Here is a 23,532-nt window from a genome sequence, read left to right as displayed (position 1 = left end):
AAAAGTTTTAAATTTTATTTCATAATATTAGTCTCCTGCTCACGAAACGTACTCGAGGCTGCTACAAAAAGTTAACTCCTCTTGTTAAATAGTGCAAAAGGACTCTCAGTGAATACGTCAAGGGGGAAAAAATTCCTGCTAAGATTTTTTTTTGCGTATTTGTTTTTATAAGAATGTACTTAAATGAGAAGAGCGATAAAGGGACATACCTTTGGAGAATATTTTTTTTCATATTAGCCTATTTAAAAGAGCACTTGCCTTAAATAACCTCCAGTTATGTTACAGAGGATTCAGGGACTCGGGGTTTTTCAAGGCAAACAGTTCATTAATCTAGAGCACTTGCTAAATCTGTCTTCCCACCATATAATGGTGCGTGAGCTTTACATACAGTGTAGTATCTTCCTCTCCAATATTACAGTTTCCCCACAAGTTACATACAATTTTGCAATCCCATGTGCACAATCTGGACAATTACATGTCGAAAAGGACTGCTTTAAAAATGATGATTGTACACCTGCAAATAACTGGTGCAGTTAACGAAACGATTCCTTGTACGCTATGACCTAAGATCGGCAATAGATATAAATGTTATTTATTATTTATTTATTACTTTAAATTTCTATCCCGCCCTCTCCGCAAGCGGACTCAGGGCGGCATTTTTACATACATTTTTACAATTTAGCCAATAAAACTACAATTTAAAATTATTTAAAACACTTAGCCATTAAAACATTCCATTGCATTTTTGGTGCTGTATCACTAGGATATAATTTAACATAAATATAAATGTAAATGGTGATCATGGTACTCTGTAATGGTGTAGAATGGCAGCTCTCTCCCAAATTAGGTTAGATCTCAAAGGCCTGTCGAAACAGTTCGGTCTTACGGGCCCTGCGGAAAGTGGAAAGATCCCGCAGGGCCCTTATGGCCTCTGGGAGAGTATTCCACAATTCTGGCGCTGCCACCGAGAAGGCCCTAGCTCCCGTCTGCCGCACCCTCTTCTTTTGAAACAAAAATCAAGACTAGAAAAGTGTTTAGTGATTCTTATTTTTTTCTACAGCTGCATAAGAACTACAAGGTTCCCTGTAAGGAGACAGCACATATACTGAATAGACTGAAGCATGCTTTTCACCTACAGATTCATAAGCACATTTCTCAGACATTCCGTAAGTGCGAGCCAACGTCCTCTAACAATTAAGCATAATTCAAACTGCCACATACACTCGACAGAGATTTAAAGAATTATAACATAATGGCAAAAATAGGATTTCCGTCCATGTGACGACACGTCAACTGCACGGCAACAGCCACTCATGACAGCAAGGCATTCTGCAGCTTCACAGCAAAACGGCAGATGATTAAGATGGGTACTCACCAATTCTTTTCTAAGTTGAATAAAAAACTGCTTGCATTTAAAGGAAATTTTTACAATCTTCAACCTGAGTGAAAATTAAAATCAGAATGCTGTAACGTTGCTTTATATGTATAATCTCTACACATGTAAAAATATCTGGACAGCTTGTGATGTATACATTTAGCAACCAGAAACAGTATGTGCTAACTCATCATCCCAATCTCACCAGAGACTGTTAAATTCTGTTCTTGTAGTACCTCTGCCTCAAAGCTTCCTCTGAAAACCCAGAGAAGATTATCTAGGGCTAGCTAATCTGTCACAGGAAGCTATTATTCCAACAGATTTATCTTATCCTAAGGACTGTTATCCAAAGCGTTATCCATGGGGGCTTTCCCAGCCCCTTCCACACTTCAGTTCCTTGTGCTTCCTAAGGAGAACCTTCCAGAATGAAATGCAGTTCAGCATTAGGGTGGGGAGTAGGGTTGCCAAGTCCAATTCAAGAAATATCTGGGGATTTTGGGGGTGGAGCCAGGAGACATTAGGGGTGGAGCCAAGATCAAGGCTGTGACAAGCATAATTGAACTCCAAAGGGAGTTCTGGCCCTCACATTTAAAGGGACGATACACCTTTTCAATGCCTTCCTTCCATAGGAAATAATGAAGGATAGGGGCACCTTCTTTTGGGGCTCATAGAATTGGACTCCTTGGTTCAATCTTTTTGAAACTTGGGGGGTATTTTGGGGAGAGGCACTAGATGCTATAATGAAAATTTGGTGCCTCTACCCCAAAAAACAGCCCCCCACAGCCCCAGATACCCGCAGATCAATTCTCCATGATTTTCTATGGGAATAAATCTCCATAGGGAATAACAGAGTTCCCAGCAGACATTTCCCTCCCCTCCCCCCGCTTTCTGACAACCCTGAAGCGGGGGGAGGGCCTCCAAACTGGGGGATCCCCTGCCCCCACCTGGGGATTGGCAACCCTAGTGGGGAGGCATCAATACAGATATCTAACAGTAAAGTCTAACTGTTACTGAACTACAGTTCCTATGAAGAGCCAGTATGGTATAGTGAATAGTGCTGGATAAGGACTGGGAAGGTAAGGTTCAAATACCCACTCAGCTATGAAGCTCATTAACGCTCTCAGAATCAGGGTGTTACAAGGGTATGAGGGAGGAGGGGAGGAACCATGTTTGCTTCCCAGAGCTCTTTGGAAGAAACAGGATAAAATATGTCAGGCTTAGGATCTTTCAACTCCGGTACAAATGAGAACAACTAAAGTTCAGTCTTGGATGAAGGTTGCAGAATTGTGGTAAACTTTCATGTATCAACACAAAGGGATTTATTTTTTCCTTCTCAGAGAGAAACAACCAGCATATTTGCTTCATAAAAATGAAAAACAACAGGTTTATACGGCCTGTAAACTGCCTTGAACCATGAAGAAAGGTGGGAAATAACTAAATAAACACGCCATGAAACCGGCACCAGGTTGGTTCCAATGTGGTCAGCTTATTTTAGCCATGCAAAAACCATCTTATGGTATTCACTTATCTCAATATCGTTTGTGAGCTGGATAAAATCGCAAGCAAGGCCCCTTTGCCCAGCACAATACAGCTGCTTGCTAGCGGCACAATTACAACTGAAATGACTAGTGACATTGTGACAGACAACAATAATCCAGCTATGCTAGCACAATGCAACAACAGACAAGCATGGTACAGCATCAGGTACATGTAAACAGCAGCAGCTCACAGATCAAGACGCCCCGTGTTGCACCGTCCCAACACACATGCTGCCAAGAATATACAAGAGGGAGGGGAAAAACAGCAGGAACCAAGGGGAAAAACTCATAATACATAGGATTTTGGGGGGGAGGAGGGGGTGCACTCCTGTACAGAAAAAAACCTATCAATTTTGATTCATCTGGGAATTCTACAAGCGTGGCTAGACTAAGACTAGAAGAGAAGACATAGCAGAATATGACAGGAGAGTTTTTTGAACCCATGTCTCTTTTTTCTGAGTAAACTTGGCAGTCGCAGGGTTCTCCTATGGATTAAAAACTGTTCAAATGACAGGAAGCAAAGAGTAGGAATCAATGGACAGTTCTCACAATGGAGGGAATTAAGTAGTGGAGTCCCACAAGGATTCCTCATCATTGGCTCCTTAGTAAGCCCGAGAGTCATGGAGTAAAAGGACAGGTCCTCTTGTGGATCAAAAACTGGTTAATAAATAGGAAGCAGAGAGTGAGTATAAATGGGCAGTCTTCGCAGTGGAGGACGGTAAGCAGTGGGGTGCCGCAGGGCTCATTACTGGGTCCCATGCTCTTTAACTTGTTCATTAATGATCTGGAGTTGGGAGTGAGCAGTGAAGTGGCCAAGTTTGCAGATGACACTAAATTGTTCAGGGTGGCGAGAACCAGAGAGGATTGTGAGGAACTCCAAAGCGATCTGTTGAGGCTGGGTGAGTGGGTGTCAACGTGGCAGATGAGATTCAATGTGGCCAAGTGCAAAGTAATGCACATTGGGGCCAAGAATCCCAGCTACAAATACAAGTTGATGGGGTGTGAACTGGCAGAGACTGACCAAGAGAGAGATCTTAGGGTCGTGGTAGATAACTCACTGAAAATGTCAAGACAGTGTGTGATTGCAATAAAAAAGGCCAACGCCATGATGGGAATTATTAGGAAGGGAATTAAAAACAAATCAGCCAGTATCATAATGCCCCTGTATAAATCCATGGTGCGGTCTCATTTGGAATACTGTGTAGAATTCTGGTCACTGGACCTCAAAAAGGATATTATAGCACTGGAAAAAGTGCAGAAAAGGGCAACTAGAATGATTAAAGGTTTGGAACGCTTTCCCTATGAAAAAAGGTTAAAACGCTTGGGGTGACATGATAGAGGTTCACAAGATTATGCATGGGATGGAGAAAGTAGAGAAATAAGTACTATTCTCCCTTTCTCACAATACAAGAACTCGTGGGCATTCAATGAAATTGCTGAGCAGTCAGGTTAAAACAGATAAAAGGAAGTACTTCTTCACCCAAAGGGTGATTAACATGTGGAATTCACTGCCACAGGAGGTGGTGGCAGCTATAAGCATAGCCAGCTTTAAGAGGAGATTAGATAAAAATATGGAGCAGAGGTCCATCAGTGGCTATTAGCCACAGTATATATATACATATATGTGTGTGTGTATATATATATATGCATATACACACACACACATATATTGGCCACTGTGTGACACAGAGTGTTGGACTGGATGGGCCATTGACCTGATCCAACACGGCTTCTCTTATGTTCTTAAGGATCAGTGTTATGGCCAGATTAATTTATTTATCAATGTATTAATTTATTTATCAATGATCTTGAACTGGGAGTGAGCAGCATAGTGGGGCCACGTTTGCAGATGACACAAAATTATTCAGGATGGTGAAAACCAAGGCTGACTGTGAAGAGCAACCAAAAGATTAGGGGGGGGGGGGGGGACTAAACCAACAAAGCAAAAACCTGCAAAGGAAGTTTAGAGTTCTAGTAAGGGGCCAAAATTAAAAACATCGTTATTAAACAAAAGTGAATGTGTTTATTACAAAAACCATATAAAAACATTGTACAAGGCCCAAATGAAGCCTTAACAAATCAAAGTAACAAATGCACAAAAAAAGAACCATGTATGACCCGACACATTTCTTGGCCTGTAGAGACCTTCTTCAGAGGTCAAATAGTACAAATTACGACATATAACAAAGTCCCTGTCTGGAAAGGAATGACACAAAAAAATCTGTTGGCCTTATGTCAGCAACAATTTCATATACTGGAATTAATAATATTGCCAATATATACCTTCCAGTTTAAGTCCTAAAAGTACAAGTAAAATTCCTTTATCAGGGCCAGTGTTGTAACATTAGTATGTATCTGCAGGCTAAAACGCGTCAAGGGAGGGAGGGACGGTGGCCCAGTGGTAGAGCATCTGCTTGGGAAGCAGAAGGTTCCAGGTTCAATCCCCGGCATCTCCAAAAAAAGGGTCCAGGCAAATAGGTGTGAAAAACCTCAGCTTGAGACCCTGGAGAGACGCTGCCAGTCTGAGAAGACAATACTGACTTTGATGGACCGAGGGTCTGATTCAGTATAAGGCAGCTTCATACGTTCAAGTCATATATAGTTCTTTTCTGTGCACTCATGACTTTGATGATTTTATGAGGCTTCATTTGGGCCCTATAAGGTTTTTATATGACTTTGAAGAGCTCCAAGAGACCTCCACCAATTGGGTGAGCGGGTGACAATGTGGCAAACGAAGTTCAATATTGGTAAGTGTAAGGTGATGCACACTGGGACCAAAAATCCCAACTTCAAGTACAGTCTAATGGGATCTGAACTTGCTGAGACTGAGAGGGAAAGAGAGAAAGTGTAGTTCAATGAAAGTGTCAACCTAGTATGCTGCAGTGATGAAAAAGGCAAACTCTACGTTGGGGTTTTTAGGAAAGGGATTGAGAATAAAGCAGCCAATATTGTAATGCCCCTGCGCAGCTTCATTTGGAATACTGTGCACAGTTCTGGTCAAAAAGGCATTGTAGAACTGGAAAAAATACAGAAGAAGGCAACCAAAATATTAGAGGGTTAAAGCACCTTCCCTATGAAGAAAGGCTTAAAAGTCTGGAATGTCAGTTCAGAAACAGGATTACGAAAAGGGAATATAAAATAATTTATAAAATTATGCATGAAACACACTATTTTTCTCCCTCTTCCCAAATACTAGAATTTGAGGGTATATTGTTTAAATAATTTTATTAGTTTCCATAATAGCAGAGGGGGAAGGTGAAATGGAAGGGAAGGGAAAAAGAATATCCTGTTACATTTCTGCATTATATACATATAAAAAAATACATCAGCCAAGTCAGAATATGGCCGAGGATCTGTTTACCTAAGGGACCGTATCTCCCCATATGAACCCCAGAGAGCACTGAGGTCAGCGGGGAAGAACCAGCTGACTATCCCCGGGCCAAAGGAGGCAAGGCTCCAAAACACTCGCGCACGGGCTTTCTCTATTGCGGCACCACACCTCTGGAACCAGCTCCCGGAAGAAGTGCGGGCCCTGCGGAGCCTTGAACAGTTCCGCAGGGCCTGCAAGACCATCTTTTTTAAGATGGCCTTTGCCGATTGATTGATCGAAGGACTTGCTCAAAGTGACTTGCCATCATATTCGCTGATAGAATAGCACCGGAAATGTCGATTTTAATTTATAAATAGAATGTTCTTAAGATTAATGTTGTTTTAATATCCATTGTATAATGTATTGTATGAAATGTTGTTAGCCACCCTGAGCCTGCTTCGGCGGGGAGGGAGGGATATAAATAAATTATTATTATTATATTATTATATAGAATACAAATAAGAACAATGAGTGTAAATAGGGCTTTTTTTTTTAAGCAGGAATGCACAGGAACGCAGTTCCGGCTGGCTTGGCATCAGTGGGTTTGGTCTAATATGCAATGAGACCCTGCTGGGCTTTTTCTACAAAAAAAGCTCTGACTATAAATCTTAAAGCATATGTACTTATGATCTATAATCAACATCTTAAGTTTAATATACGTCAGTCAAAATACAGAGCTTCTTTCTACTAAAGTTACATATAACAAATAGGATTATATCTGTGTAGTAAACCATGTATAAAAAGGATTCCAAAGCTTTTTTGTATCTTGTATACTACCAACTTTCAATAAAGACGAAAGTGAATCCAGTTCTGCTGTTTCTAGTATTTTTTTCAAGCAGTTCTTGCTTTTTTTGGCATTTCTGAGTGCTTACAATTTTTAGCAATTAAAATCCTTGCTGCAGTGGTATATGCCATCAAGTGTCTTATTTCTTTAGGGAAAATATTCAGTAAAAACAATTCTGCCTTAAATTGAACTTGGATTTTCAATATCTTTTGCAATAGTTCATGAACCATTTCACAGTATTTTTTCACAATATCACAGGAGCACCACAAATGATAAATCGTTCCCATCTGACAAGTACATTTCCAACACCTATTGGAAACATGGGTATACATCTTAGATGATTTTCAGGAGTCATATACCATCTATAAAACATTTTATACAATTTTTCTTTTAAAGTAACCAAACTAGTCACTTTTATGTTAAATTTCAATAGAGCTTCCAAGTATCAATATCAATATTATAGCCTATATTCTGAGCCCATTTAATCATAAAATCTTTTACAATTTCATCTTGCATCTTCATTTGCAGCAGTAAGGAATATATTTTCTTAATCAATTTCTCATGTGCACCATGTCTTATTTTATCAAACCCATTTAGTAGAAAACCAACAGATTTGTCTTTAACATATCTAGAGTCGATTTGTAGCCTTAACCACCAATCCAGAATCACATTCTGTGATTTAAGCTCCTCATTAGATTTTAAATCATCATTATCTTTCAAAAGTTCTTCATATCTTAATATCATATCTTGAGATAATAAAGTTGGTTGAACAAAAGCTTCCACTGGTGGGATCCACTTTGGAATCTTCTGATATATTTGCGGTTTCAGCCATGCCCATGTTGTGTAGAGGGAGTTTCTCAATAAATGGTTTTTAAAATTGCAATGGCCTATTTTTTAGTACCACAGATAAGCATGCCATCCCACAGTAAGGTCATGGCCTTCCAATAACGAAAGTCTCTTATCTTTCAGTAACATCCATTCTCTCAACCAAGTCAGTACACAGGCTTTATATTATGTTTGCCAATCAGGTAAAGGAAACCCGGCTCTCTCTTTGGAGTCTTGCAATGCTTTCAGCTTTATTCTTGGTTTTTTTGTTTTGCCAGATAAATGCTGAAGTTATTTTATTTAGTTCTTGGGAAAAAAAGGCTTTGGTAACAAAATTGGAATGGTTTGAAATAGGAAAAGTAGTATTGGTAAAATATTCATCTTAATTGTTGCAATTCTTCCTATTAGAGATACATTTAGTTCTTTCCGGGCTTCAAGATCCCTTTTTACTTCCTTAAGCAGTTTATCATAATTATCAGCCTTCAAGTTGCTGCACTTATTCGATAAATATATGACCAGATATTTAACACTCTTTTCAAAAGTGAAACCTCATTTTTCTTGCAGTGCATTTATTTGGTCTTTTGTCATATTTTTCGGTAAAATTTTTGTTTTTTGATAGCCGATTTTCAAGCCAACCACTTCACTAAATTGTTCTAGTTTTCTTTTCAAGAGATCAATAGAATCCAAAGATCGTTCCAATATAAATACTAAATCATCTGCAAAGGCCCATAGTTTGTATTATTCATCTCTAATCACTGTTCCTCTAATTTTTTCATCTTCTCTAATCTGGTTATTTAATAGCTCCAAGGTAAGAATAAAAAGTAACAGGGATAAAGAGTATCCTTGTCTTGATCCTTTTTGAATTTCTAATGGTCAGTTATCTCACCATTTACCATCACTTTTGCACTATGATGTGAGTAAATAGTTTGTATAATTTTTAGAAAGCCACCACCACAGTCCATTTCTTTCAGTTGTTGTAGCATAAACTGCCAATTAACATTGTCAAAGGCTTTCTCTGCATTTAGAAAGATTAATGCTAGTTGCTTCTCAGGATGAGTTTCATAATACTCCAATATATTCAATATTATTCTAGTATTATTCAAATGTCTTATTGGTAAGAAACCAGCCTGATCTTGGTGAATAAATTCAGATAAAACTTTCTTAAAGTGTTGTGCCAAAATTTCTGCAAAGATCTTGTAGTCCACATTTAAAAGTGAAATAGGCCTGTAATTTTTTATATCCTTTAAGTATGCAGCTTGCTTCGGAATCAGGGAGATAGTAGCTTTTTGCCAAGAAGGTGGGATCTTAGCTTCATCACATATGTTATCTAAAAGTTGTTTAAATGGAAGCATCTTATTAAGTAGAACTCCCATCATCCCTAGGGGCCTGGATGCAGAGATGTGTCTCCAGTATTGTGAGTGCCCTGTGTCCCAGTCTTTAATTTACATTCCTGGAGATACCATGTACTATCCCTAAGACACAACAGTTATACCTTACAACCTTGGTAGATAGATAGGGGGACTGATGATGCTGTTAAGGGGTGGGGGTGGGGGTCTGTTTTGTATCTCTTTTTTATTGTTGTATCTTTTGACATCTACCTATTTAGATTGTAGATACATAAGATATAAATACTGATCGTTGATTGTTCGGGGCTGCTGGGTAACTGCTCTAAAAGAGTCCCAGGTGACAGCCAAAGAGATCTCTTTTGTATTTTGTGCACACTTAGAATGATTTTTCTTCTTTGCGTTATAAGTGAGTATACAAGTCTCTACTTAGTCACAATAAACAGTTTTGCTTCGGAAAAACTTGTCTCTTTCCTTTTGCCCGGTAGGGCCTTAGCTCCCTGCTGGTCACTGCACCCCCATAGCTATTCTTCCAACAGATCCCTACTCTAAAATATCATACAAATAGATAGTTTGCTATCTATTAATGAATGACAAAGTAAAACTGACAGCTAAGAGTCAAATTAGCACTGCCACATAGCTACAACTGTTGTCTAAGGAATGACAATGTGTGTGGCCAGAGACAAATGGATGAGTCATCATCACAACTATTTGAATTCCCTGTGTGATTTTATCACTTCCCAAGAACAACAGATAAAGAAAACCAAGACAATCCAGCCTGAATGGATTTTTAAATTTCCCAAGAAGAAAATGTATTGTACACTCAGCAATTTGGTAAGAAACACACAGAAATGCCTAAAATTATTAACTTCTACCAACTAAGAACCTCTACCTTTTGTAAAACATCCACACTTCAGAATTGATTAAGTTTATTGTAACAGCTGACAACGGAGTAACAAAATGATGTATATATGAAATGTAAAGTGGAAAGCAAGGACTGACACAGAATTAAATGGAAATCCAACAAATACTTTATCAGGGGTTTTGTGGGAAAAACCAGAGGGGGGGGGGGGTGGAATCCTGAGAAAATCCCAGATATATTTGGCAATTACCGGCAGATAGGAGAACAGCAGAGAGGCAAGAGCAGATTCTTTCCCCTTTCAGCTGTTCGTTGGCCTTCTTCTGAAGTCTCTTTAAAGTTTAAAGGGACCGAAGAAGACAGCCTGATGATCAGCTGTGCCTGCAGGAGCATTATGTTCCTTGGGCTCACCTTGGGGATGGATTCTCATGAACCTTAGTTTAAACCAGGTGGTGGGAGAAACCTGCTCCAGAAGCTGCTGTGTTGCAGGGAGCAAGCTTCAAGCTGCGGCACAGCAGATCCTGAGGCCAGCTTCTCCTGCAGTACGATTTAAACTGTGTCGCAGGAGAAGCCATCCAACCAGGTCTGCTTGCAGCAAGGAGAGACCTCCTCGCAACACACAGAGGCCTCACTGAGGTCAGCTTCTCCTACACTGCAGTTGGGATGGCTTTTTTTTTTTTAACCCCTATTTTTCTTCTTGGGTCTATTGGATCCCCCAAAAAGTAAGGATTTCCAAAAAAAAAAAAAATAATCCTGGATCCAAGTACTTTACCAGTATTGGGATCTGGGATTTTTCAGAAATATAGACCTTTTTTTGCCCAACAGACCCAAACAAAAAAAATAGCAATTAAAATACCAATTACACAGCCCTAATGGAAATGTAAACAAATTTAGTGCAATTTAAATGTTCAACTGTAGCAAAATGTAAAAACAGGTTGCTTACCTTTAACTGATGATCTTTGAGTGATCATCTGTGCATTCCGATGGGATATAGTGTGCCTGCGCCAATCCCAATCGGTACTTCAAAGCCGATAGAAAACAGGATTTTTGCGCCCGTCCCACCAGGCATGCGTGGCTCCCCACCTCACATGCCCACTGGGATGGGCATGAGGATCCTGCCAGTTCCTTCTGACCGCTGTAAACTCATGAGAACCAACAGCAGAGGGGAAGGAGGGCGAGTAGTGTGAATGCACAGATGACAACTCAAAGATCATCAGTTACAGGTAAGCAATCTGTTTATCTTCTTCGTGGTCTCTGTGCTTCACACTGATGGGAGACTAACAAGCCATAAGACCTACCTAGAGGTGGCTGCTGGATGGTGCTCAGGAAATAGCTGCTTGAAGTACTCCCATGCCCACGGCAGCATGCTGGTGGCTCCAAACATCCAGAGCGTAGTGTCGCACGAAAGTGTGAGGCGTAGCCCACGTGGCTGCTTGGCAGACTTCCTGCAGTGGCACTCCATTGAGGAAAGCTGTAGACGAAGCCACCGCCCTGGTAGAGTGCGCTCACACAGGTCCTGGTAGAGGTCTTTTAGCCAGCAGGTAGCAAGTCCTTATGGTCTCCACAATCCACTGGGAGGAGATGCCATGCCGAAGCGTACTGGAAGCGTATGAGACAAATAGTGAAGTAGACATCCTGGATCCTTTGGTGCGATGTAGATAAAAGGAGAGTGCCCGCCGTATGTCTAACGTATGCTGGCAATGCTCCTCAGATTAGGAAAAAAGGTGGGCAGATTGATGTCTGCAGATAGGTGGAATTCGGACACAACCTTGGGAAGGAAGTCCAAGTCGGGGATCAGGCAGACCCCACTGTCCGAGAAAGAGATATGAGGTGGTTGCAACTAGGAAAGCAGTCTTCCACATGGGAAGATGGGGAGAGTTCACCATAGGCTCAAAGGGAGGCAGAGTGAGCCGATAAAGCACCAGTGAGAGGTCCCAGGGAGTAGCCGGGCGTCTATGCACTGGGACAAGGCGGGCAAGGCCCTTCTGAAATTTCTTAACCGATGGGTGAGCAAAGACTGACACTCCATCGATGAAGTCATGAAGGCAGAGATAGCTGCCAGATACACGCGAAGTGAGGAAAAAGCGAGACCTCTGTCCAGTAGAGCAAGGAAAAAGCTAAATACCGGCAGCAGGGGCGTGTTTTTTAAGGAGGCCGGCAGTGTGTCCTTATGTTTCAGGAAGACTCTCCACTTGCACTCGTAGGAACGTCTGGTCATAGAACGCCTACTATTTAGGAGAACGTGCTCGATACGTTCCCAATGGACATCATCGCAGTTGCCATGCCGTGAGTTTCAGGTGTGAAATGTTGCGATGCAGGAGGCAACCTCTCTGAGTCACCAACAGATCCGGTTCCAGTGGGAACTGATGGAAGTTGTGGGCAGACAACTGAAGGAGGACCGGGAACCAGGGTTGCCATGGCCACCAGGGGGCGATTAAGATCCCGGTAGGTCTCTGTGCTCGGGCTTGGCAACTACTCTGGTCAGCAAGGGCAGAGGGGGAAAAAGGAAGAGGTGCTTCCCTCCCCACAGATAAAGTAGTCCGTCCCCTAGAGATAGAGGATCGTGACTTCCCCTGGAGCAAAAGTTCGGGCATTTCGCATTGTCCCTGGTTGCAAGAACGTCTATGTCTGGACAGCCCCACTCGTCAAAGAGAGGACTGAGGTACTTCCAGTTGAAGGCTGAATTCCTTCTGCTCAGGGCATCTGCTGTAGTGTTCTGGATGCCTGGGAGGTGTTTCATCACTGGATGTATATCCCATTGAAGGCTGGCCAGCTGGCAGAGAGTTTGGGAGACCATCCCCCCTTGTTTGTTCATGTAGTAGAGGGCGGTGGTATTGTCCGTCAGAAAGAAAACCACATGGCCACGTAGGAGACGGTGGAAGGAGTGTAGAGCGTACCGTATTGCTAGAAGCTCTAGGTAGTTGATATAATTACTCCGGATGTAGGGCTCCCAAAGTCCGCCGACACAAAGGCCATTCAGATGTGCCCTCCGGCCCCATAGTGAAGCATCTGTCGTCACCACTGCAGATGGAGCTGGCAGAAGAAATGGAGCGCCCCGGAGGGGGTTGAGGCTCTGTTCCCACCAAGTTAGGGGGGTCAGAACATGAGCTGGTAGCGTCACTCGACGAGACTGTGGATGGCGAGTTGGCTGAAACACTTACACAAACCACTAGGTTGGCTAGGTTGGTTCGAGTCCGAATCGGGCTCGGAGTAAGAAGAGGCTGAGTCATGTTCTGAGTGCTGCCTGGGCAACTCCAGAGTCCTCGGCATCCAGGGCTGGTGTGGATTCGTCAGCGTCGAGACACACTTGGGTTGAGGAGCGGGTAGGTGTTCCGCTGGGCACTTTGCAGGAGGATCCAGAGATCGATGTGGGTCCCGATGGCAAGAATGGCAAGATGCGACCGAGTGTGAGTCCCAATCCATAAGAACATAAGAGAACATAAGAGAAGCCATGTTGGATCAGGCCAACGGCCCATCAAGTCCAACACTCTGTGTCACACAGTGGCAAAAAATGTTATATACACACATACACTGTGGCTAATAAACACTGATGGACCTGTGCTCCATATTTTTATCTAAACCCCTCTTGAAGGTGGCTATACTTGTGGCCGCCACCACCTCCTGTGGCAGTGAATTCCACATGTTAATCACCCTTTGGGTGAAGAAGGACTTCCTTTTATCCGTTTTAACCTGTCTGCTCAGCAATTTCATCGAATGCCCACGAGTTCTTGTATTGTGAGAAGGGGAGAAAAGTACTTCTTTCTCTACTTTCTCCATTCCATGCAGTATCTTGTAAACCTCTATCATGTCACCCCGCAGTCGACGTTTCTCCAAGCTAAAGAGCCCCAAGCGTTTCAACCTTTCTTCATAGGGAAAGTGCTCCAGCCCTTTAATCATTCTAGTTGCCCTTCTCTGCACCTTCTCTAAAGCTATAATATCCTTTTTGAGGTGCGGCGACCAGAACTGCACACAGTACTCCAAATGAGACCGCACCATCGATTTATACAGGGGCATTATGATACTGGCTGATTTGTTTTCAATTCCCTTCCTAATAATTCCCAGCATGGCATTGGCCTTTTTTATTGCAAACGCACACTGTCTTGACACTTTCAGTGAGTTATCTATCATGACCCCAAGATCTCTCTCTTGATCAGTCTCTGCCAGTTCACACCCCATCAACTTGTATTTGTAGCTGGGATTCTTAGCCCCAATGTGCATTACTTTGCACTTGGCCACATTGAACCACATCTGCCACGTTGACGCCCACTCACCCAGCCTCAACAGATCCCTTTGGAGTTCCTCACAATCCTCTCTGGTTCTCACCACCCTGAACAATTTAGTGTCATCCGCAAACTTGGCCACTTCACTGCTCACTCCCAACTCTAAATCATTTATGAACAAGTTAAAGAGCATGGGACCCAGTACCGAGCCCTGTGTCACCCCACTGCTTACCGTCCTCCACTGCGAAGACTGCCCATTTATACTCACTCTCTGCTTCCTATTACTCAGCCAGTTTTTGATCCACAAGAGGACCTGTCCTTTTACTCCATGATTCTCAAGCTTTCTAAGGAGCCTTTGATGAGGAACTTTATCAAAAGCTTTCTGGAAGTCAAGGTAAACAACATCTATCGGGTCTCCTTTGTCCACATGTTTGTTCACCCCCTCAAAGAAATGCAACAGGTTAGTGAGGCAAGATCTTCCCTTGCAGAACCCATGCTGAGTCTTCCTCAATAACCCGTGTTCATCAATGTGCCTACTCATTCTGTCCTTGATAATGGTTTCTACCAACTTTCCCGGTATTGAAGTCAGACTGACTGGCCTGTAATTTCCCGGATCTCCTCTGGAACCTTTTTTAAAGATGGGGGTGACATTTGCTACCTTCCAGTCCTCAGGAATGGAGGCAGATTTCAATGAAAGATTACAGATTTTTGTTAGAAGATCCACAAGTTCAACTTTGAGTTCCTTCAGAACTCTCGGATGTATGCCATCCGGACCCGGTGACTTATTAGTTTTTAATTTGTCTATCAGTTGTAGGACCTCCTCATTTGTCACCTCAATCTGACTCAGGTCTTTCAACACCCCTTCCAAAATTAGTGGTTCTGGGGCGGGCAAAAAGTTCTCGTCTTCTACAGTGAAGACGGAGGCAAAAAATTCATTTAGCTTCTCAGCCATTTCCCTATCCTCCTTCAGTAATCCTTTTACCCCATGGTCATCCAAGGGCCCCACTGCCTCCCTGGCTGGTTTCCTACTTCTAATATATTTGAAGAAAGTTTTATTGTTGGTCTTTATGTTTTTTGCAATATGTTCCTCATAGTCCCTTTTTGCCTGCCTGATCACAGTCTTGCATTTGATTTGCCACAGCCTGTGTTCCCTTTTACTAATCTCACTTGGACTGGTGAGATTAGTAAAATCCAGTGGCGGGCGTGGCAGCCACGGAAAAGCTGATGGCAGAGAGTACGCTCTGTAGAGGTACTGCCATTGCCTTTGGTCCCAGTGCATCGGCAGTGGTGGCGGCGGTAGCGGGGAAGGCCAATCTTCCAGAGCCTTCGGAAGGGGGGGCCTCTGTCAGTGTGCGCAGTCGCCAAGGAAGCAATGGGGAGGTGGGCACACACTCCTGTTGATCTGGTTTTGGTGAGGGACTCAGTTTGGTGCCGGAGAACGTGGAAAGAGATGTCTGTTGCATGAGATCGATCTCGAAGTCTGAGAGTTCCTCCTGGGGTACCCTCTGCTGGGGAGCCTGCCGAATGGGGGAGGCGAGAAGCTGTACCGGGGGGACCTTGCCCAGCACCACCAAACCAACCAGGGTGGTGGATTGGCTTGGGCATTCCCGGAGGCTCTTAAGAGTTCTTGGGCTTCTTGTCTTTGTCCCTCTTATGCTTCTTTCCCTCCCTGCGTTTTTTTGCAGGAGTGGAGGGTTCCGAGGTCGGTGTCGGGCGTTTTCGCACTGACCTGTCGGCATTGGAAGGAGTTGCGCCGGAAGGGGTCGGCGTGGATGAGGTCGATGTCGATGCGCGTCCCGAGTCGACTTGGGACTGCATACCGGGGGTGAGTGCTGCTTCCATAAGCGCTGTTCGAAGTCGCGCGGCACAATTTTTCCACATCTGTTTGGAGAATTTTGCACAGTGTGTTCAGGTCTCTGGGCGGTGTCCCTCTCTAAGGCAAGGTAGGCAAAGGTCGTGGCCATCTGGAGGAGGGAGTTTGCTGCAGCACTTTTTGCAGCGTTTGAAGCACCGCCAAAGCTTTTCCAGGCGCTCGGGGAAAAAATAGGACGTTTCCCCCCACCCCTCCGGGGAGGAGACGAGTTAGAAAAACACACACTCAAGTGTCCGTGTTTTTCTTGCAGGTTTGTTGAGAAGAAGTAGACAAAGTAATTGAAGGAATCAGAGGAAAAAAGGCAACGAAGGTAAGTACCGACAAGAGACGGAAGATCCTATCCGCACAGCGGTCAGAAAGGAACTGGCAGGATCCTCATGCCCGTCCCAGTGGGCATGCGTGGTGGGGCGGGCACGAAAATCCTCTTTTCTATAGGCTTTGAAGTACCGATCGGAATCGGTGCTGGAGCACTATATCCCATCAGTGTGAAGCACAGAGACCACGAAGAAGATTATTATGTAATGAATAAAAAGGTAAAGGTAGACTCCCTGTGCAAGCTCCGGGTAATTACTGACCCATGGGGTGATGTCACATCAGGATATTTTCTTGGCAGACTTTTACAGGGTGGTTTGCCATTACCTTTCTCAGTCTACACTTTACCCCTAGCAAGCTGGGTACTCATTTTACTGACCTCGGAAGGATGAAAGGCTGAGTCAACCCTGAGCCAGCTACCTGAACCCAGCTTCTGCTGGGATTGAACTCAGGTCATGAGCAGAACTTGGACTATATTACTGCAGCTTACCACTCTGTGCCACGGGGCTCCTGTATGTAATGAGTAAACGATGCTAAAATAGAGGTATTTCTAGCTTAAAATAACTTCACAAAACTTTACCTAATGATATCCGTTAGTGATCATTGAACGATCATGACAATTTGATTAATTTCAGTGGATCAAAGTTTTAGGGGAAATTATTTAATTGGAACATGTGTAACTTCAAGTTTTCCTAGACATCTGTTTATATAATTAAACAAGCCCATGTGATATTGCCATAACTCATCCCCGCAACCCCCCCCCCCCTTGTTTATTCACTCTAACAGGGTTGCCTTTAAAATTTAGCACCTCCATGCTGGGAAGTCATGTAGGGGTCCTTATCTGTTTCCCAGCTTCCTCGTCTGTTTCCCAGCTTTCTCTGCCATCGACCTTCAACACCCAGTCCAGTCAGGAAACTATTTATGGAAACGAGAAACCCCCACCTGGCTTCACGAAGGGCAAAGCCAACAGCCCTGCAAGGAAGACCAATTGCAGACTGCAACCACACCCAATGCTGGTGGGACAGAAATGTAGCCATGGTCTAAGGTCACGGAATCCCTGGAGGACTCTAATTCACAGCACACAGAGATGAGCGCTAAAAAAACGGTCAAGGCTTTTTATCAAATAAACAAAAAGCAGTCAAAGCTTTAAAATAATCATTAAGGTGATGCAATACAGAAAATAAAAACATTATACAAATAGCTAACTAAACAATAATTGGACAGGCGGTAATTACCATGTGGGACGATAGCCTTATCTTCTCAGCGGACAGCACTTCATCATCTATGAAGAATGACCAGAGGGAGTATCCAGCAGGGCAGCGTGCCTCCTGCCATCTCACACCCCTCCACGCACAAACCTTCTGGAGGTACATTGCTATATTATTCCCAGCCCCCAAAGGTATTCTGGACTATCAATGGCAACCAAGAGCTAATTACGAGATGACTCGACAGATGTTAGGTTTTGACAGCTCCATTAGGCTGACAGCAGTCAAAGCAATTAAGGCCAGTTGTAACTCTTTCCCCCATTCCACATAGGCCTAGTCAACCTATCGCTGCAGGTGAAGGGAGTCAAAGGCACTTTACCTGGCAACCTAGGCCTTAAAGGGACCCTCCCTACCGGCTGATGGTTTACACACCCCAGGTCACAGAACCTGATTTGGGGCTCAGGGCTCATGAAAAGGCCGAGGCCAAAAGGCCTTTTCATGACAGATATTATATAGTGTGGGATGCGGGACTTCCAGGTATAAGAACATAAGAGAAGCCATGTTGCATCAGGCCAATGGCCCATCCAGTCCAACACTCTGTGTCACACAGTGGCAAAAATTTTTATACATACACACACACTGTGGCTAATAGCCACTGATGGACTTCTGCTCCATAATTTCATCTAAACCCCTCTTGAAGGTGGCCATGCTTGTGGCCGCCACCACCTCCTGTGGCAGTGAATTCCACGTTAATCACCCTTTGGGTGAAGAAGTACTTCCTTTTATCCGTTTTAACCTGGCTGCTCAGCAATTTCATCGAATGCCCACAAGTTCTTGTATTGTGAGAAAGGGAGAAAAGTACTTCTTTCTCTACTTTCTCCATCCCATGCATTATCTTGTAAACCTCTATCATGTCACCCCGCAGTCGACGTTTCTCCAAGCTAAAGAGTCCCAAGCGTTTCAACCTTTCTTCATAGGGAAAGTGTTCCAGCCCTTTAATCATTCTAGTTGCCCTTTTCTGGACTTTCTCCAATGCTATATCCTTTATGAGGTGCGGCGACCAGAACTGCACACAGTACTCCAAATGAGACCGCACCATCGATTTATACAGGGGCATTATGATCCCCAATCTGCCACGAAAGCCACTAAGTGGCTCTCGCTCTAACCTGCCCCCTACGGTTTTTGCAAGGATAAAACTGGCAACAGAAAATCATGTACGCCGTGCAAAACTCTTTGGAGAAAAGGCAGGATTAAAAAAAAAAATTAATAACTAAAAATAAAAATACAGGGCTGAATCACAAAGGCAGGATCCAAACTCTAGCGCATCTGTACTCACAGCAAACAAACAAAATCAAACAAAAAAAGCACTATACATTAGGAACAGAGAAGAGGGTGGATCTGCTGTATCCAGATTGTATTAATTTCTATCACCTAAAAAAAAGCCTTATTGATGGGGAAAAGGTCCCTGTCCTTAGCTGTATCAAAGTGCTGTAACCCCTGCATTATGCTTACTCAGGCTCCATAGTTAAAGATGCCTAGCTCTCCTCAAAGCTGGCAGCTCTGAAACAGTGCTCTACTGAATGTTTCAGTATGCTAATTGGCCATATTTGCATTACATTTATTAATGCATTTGTTAGGGCTGATTATATATGTAAAAATTCATACAAATATTAAAAGCTAGTTATCTCAGAATAATTAATTCAAAGTTAATACGAACTAAAAAAAAACTGGCTTTCTCTTGCATCTCAGTTAAGTCACACTTTAGTTTACAGCCACCTGCTTGCTGTACGATGTCTGTAATTCAAACTACTTCTATGAAGATACCTGCAGAATTAAGCGGCTTCAGCAAATATAATTCATCTATAGAGGGGAGAGAGTTAAATGTCTGTAAATATCAACAGCTGTACACTCAGCTCTCAATCTAAGCTGTTTATCTCAAGGATCATAGCGCCTGGGATAAACTCTACATCAAGCAGAATATAAAAGACTGGTAATCACTTCCCACGATCTTTTATTTCTTCATTTCCACACCTATTTGATCTAACTGCACCACATCTTCTGTACTTCTCTCACTGTTCTTCAACCTGGAGGTCTCCTGTACCTATCAGGCATTTCAAATTTGAGTCAAATTAAACATGACACTGACCATGAATTCATCCTGTGGCCAAGATACCGTTTTAGAAGTAGCTGTGGTTCTTTAAAATTGCTGCAAGAGTTTGAGTTGGATCAGGTGGCAGATTCAGTAGCTTTTATTCCCTCCTCATGGTTTTTCACGTGCAGAAACGGGCAGCTTCCCAAAGGATGCAGTGGTGTTGTCAGTCTTCTCGTTTCCAAATCTGTCTAGTTCCATTCTGTGCCACTGCCCAGGTTGCCTTCTCAGCTTTTAAAATTCACTGTATAGGACTCTGTTACCCTCCCAGCGCCCTCTTTGATTCCCGATTCCCAATACTCTCCCCTCCACCATGCAACCAAGTTTTCCTTTAGTTCCTTCCCTCTTTCATGCAATCGCATAACTTGAAACTGCCTTATACCGAATCAGACCTTAGTCCATAAAAGTCAGTACTGCCTACTCAGACTGGTGGTAGCTCTCCAAAAGCTCATAACCTACTGCTAGGTTTTTGAACCTGGGGCCTTCTGCATGCCAAGCAGAGACTGCACCATTGAGTCACAGCTCCTCCCCTAACATCAACATTCTCTTCCCACCCCCTGCTATAATACAGTTGACTCTGCCTTATTTTGTCTTCAAACTCCTAGAGAATTCCATTACTCCCACTGCCTCAACTTTAGTTTTGCTGGTTGAGGCATTAACAGCTTGTGCTCCACTTTATGTGATTCTGATTTTAGCTTTTGTTGTAAATAGTTCTTCTTTCTATTCTGCTTTTAATTTTCCCTTCCTTGTGGTTAAGTGGTAGTTAGGGGTCCTGCCACTTCTTTTTCCTTCCCTTTTATTTTATTTACTAGAAATAAGGCCCATTGTGAAGAAAAATAAAATGGGCTCTAGAAAGAGGACCCCCCCTGGTCCCACCCACCCAAAGCTGCCATTTTCTGTAGGGGAACTGATCGGACTTCAGCTTTCCATCTTCTCCTCCCTCCCTGCAACGTCTACCTGGGAAAAGTACAATCTTACTCTACAGTGGGGACCAAAGCCGCTCACATCATTCTCCTCTCCCTCTTTTGATCTGTACAACAACCCTGTGAAATAGGTTAGGTTGAAAGTTTGCGAGGTGGTCCGGAATCACAGTGTGGACTGTCATGGGTGATAATGACGGCCAGGCGGGACCCTTGCTCGAGCTGGCAACTGATCCTGTAGTTGGCCCCTCTAGTGCTTCTGAGGCTGTAGCCAGCCCCTATAGCACTTCTGAGGTTGACAGCTTGCCGCCAGCATTCCCCACACCTGACCCAACCTCATAGGTAGAGCAGTTGAGGAGTGACTTTGCCGAGACTTAGCGGCCTGATGGAGGGACGCACGCCTACAAGGAAGGTGGCTGCTAAGGCCTGAGTTTTAACCGGACTTTCCCTACTGCTAATTGGGACATCACAGTAGGCCCATTTAGCCCCTGCTTGAGGCTGGGGTCTCTGTGGAAACAACAAGTTGCTTTCCGCACAACCAGCATCCACTCCGGCTCTTGCACCCTTGCTTGTACTATTTGGCTCTCTGCTCTCTGACTCAGCTATCTGACTCAGCTTCAGTGTGAACTCTCTGGCTTGACCCCGGACTGGACTTGGACTTTGCTCTTGCCCATACCCAGCCTGTGACATGGACCAATGCAGTAGTGAAACAACCTCAGCATAGTATAATGATATAGAGTCCACCCTGCAAAGCAGCCATTTTCTCCAGGGGAGCTGATCTCTGCCATCTGGAGACAAGTTCTAATTCTGAGTTATCACCAGCCCTCACCTGGAGACTGGCAACAACAGTTCCCCAGAAGGAAATAGCTGGTTGGCTATTGCTGAACTGTAACAAGCAGCCAGGCCTAATGAACCCAACCTCCAGGGGGAGCCTGAAATTCTCCTTTTATCACAACTGAACTCCAGACAACATATCTCTCTCCCCCTGGAGAAAATGACAGCTTTAAAAGGTGGATTCTATGGCATTATATTCAGCTGAGACCTCTCCCCTCCTCAAACTCTGGCTTTCGTAGACTCCACCACCAGATCTCCAGGAATTTCCCACCAACCTGAAACTGACAGCCCTAGTCAGGACTAAGCCCAATGAGTTCTCTCTCAAAGGCCAAAACAGGCCTGGAAAGGACCTCCCCCCCCGTCTTGTACTGACAGAACCAAACTTAGTTGCTCTTTACTGAGAGAACCAAGGTTGGCTAACTAGCAACAGCCATTGCCTAGCAGTTCCCCAGTGGCCTAATCCTTGTCTGTCCTGGGGCTGGCAGTGGGTGGGAGAAAGGAGCGGACTCAGCCAATGCCATGCAAGTACACTTTAGTGATGTTTGACAGGCCAATGGTTGATGCAACGTACACCACAGCCAATCGGAGAGCCAGACTGGGCCAATTACATGTAACTTTTATACATATAAGATACATTATTAGCTGGAATATTTACCGGCTTTTGGTTGGGTAAGGTGGGGTGAGGAGGGCAGGAGAATATTTCTGTCTCACATCTTGCTATTATATTTTGTCACATACTTTTATAATCATGGAGAACTGAACAGGTTTTATATAGTTCATTATTAGTTTCTGGGTGGTGCAGTTTTTATGTCAAGAGATAATACAACTCTTATTTCTCTTTATGAGTTATATATTTATTTGTTTATTTATTCATTCTTTGCATTTATATCCCGCCCTCCCCGTCGAAACAGGCTCAGGGCAGCTAACAACAATCAAGCACCAAACAGTAAAACAGTGAGCAAACAATTAAAATTAACAATCATGACTAGTTAAACAATTTAAAACAGTTTAAAATAATTTAAAACAATTTTTGGTGCTAGTGTTGGTACCATTACATTCAGCGATGTTCGGCATCTACTTGTACTGTAGTTTAACTAAAGGCAAGTCGAAATAGAACTGTTTTGCAGGTCTTGCAGAACTGGGCAAGGTCCTGCAAGGCCCTTACATCTTCTGGGAGTTGGTTCCACCAGTGGGGGGCAGCAATTGAGAAGGTTCTTTCTCTGGTAGCCTTCAGTCTCGCCTCCCTCAGCCTGGGGATTGAAAGTAAATTCTGCGATCCAGATCTAAGTACCCTCTGGGGAACATGTGGGGAGAGACGGTCTCTAAGGTAGACAGGTCCTCAGCCATATAGGTCTTTAAAGGTAATAACCAGCACCTTGTAGCGAATCCGGAATACTATTGGCAGCCAGTGCAGTTCCCGCAGCCCTGGCTGTATGTGCTCCCGTATAGAGAGACCCAATAACAGCCTGGCTGCTGCGTTCTGCACCAACTGCAGTTTCTGGATTCGAGACACGAGCAGCCCCATGTAGAGGGCATTACAGTTGTCTAGGTGACCGCTGCATGGATCACAGTTGCTAAGTCACTGCGCTCCAGGAAGGGGACCAACTGTCGTGCCCGCCTAAGGTGGAAAAAGGCGGATTTCACAGTGGCTGCTATCTGGACCTCTATTGCCAATGTGGGCTCCAGTAGCACCCCAAGCTTCTGACTTTGGGTGCCAATATCAATGGTGCCCCATCAAAAGCTGGTAGACGGATTTCCCTTCCCAGACCACCATGACTCAGACAAAGGACCTCTGTCTTCATCGGATTTAGCTTCAGACGACTCAGCCTGAGCCACCCTGCCACGGCTTGCAGCGCCAGGACTAGATTTTCTGGGGCAGAGGCCAGCCGGCCATCCATCAGCAGATAGAGCTGGGTGTCATCAGC

General features: G+C 43.8%; 1 protein-coding gene across 1 annotated transcript in view; it reads right to left on the bottom strand.

Annotated features, from left to right (window-relative positions):
• The window catches only part of PTPN4 (protein tyrosine phosphatase non-receptor type 4), a 228,114-nt gene that overhangs the window by 73,456 nt on the left and 131,126 nt on the right, over positions 1-23,532 (bottom strand). Inside the window, exon 10 of the mRNA XM_060262449.1 lies at positions 1,376-1,439. Coding sequence (XP_060118432.1) covers positions 1,376-1,439 — 64 coding nt within the window. The remainder of the gene's footprint in view (positions 1-1,375; positions 1,440-23,532) is intronic.

The sequence above is a fragment of the Heteronotia binoei genome, chromosome 21 (assembly GCF_032191835.1).
Source record: "Heteronotia binoei isolate CCM8104 ecotype False Entrance Well chromosome 21, APGP_CSIRO_Hbin_v1, whole genome shotgun sequence".
NCBI classification, from domain to species: domain Eukaryota; kingdom Metazoa; phylum Chordata; class Lepidosauria; order Squamata; family Gekkonidae; genus Heteronotia; species Heteronotia binoei.
The sequence above is the reverse complement of the archived record's forward strand: the minus strand, read 5'-3'. Positions and strand labels throughout refer to the sequence as shown.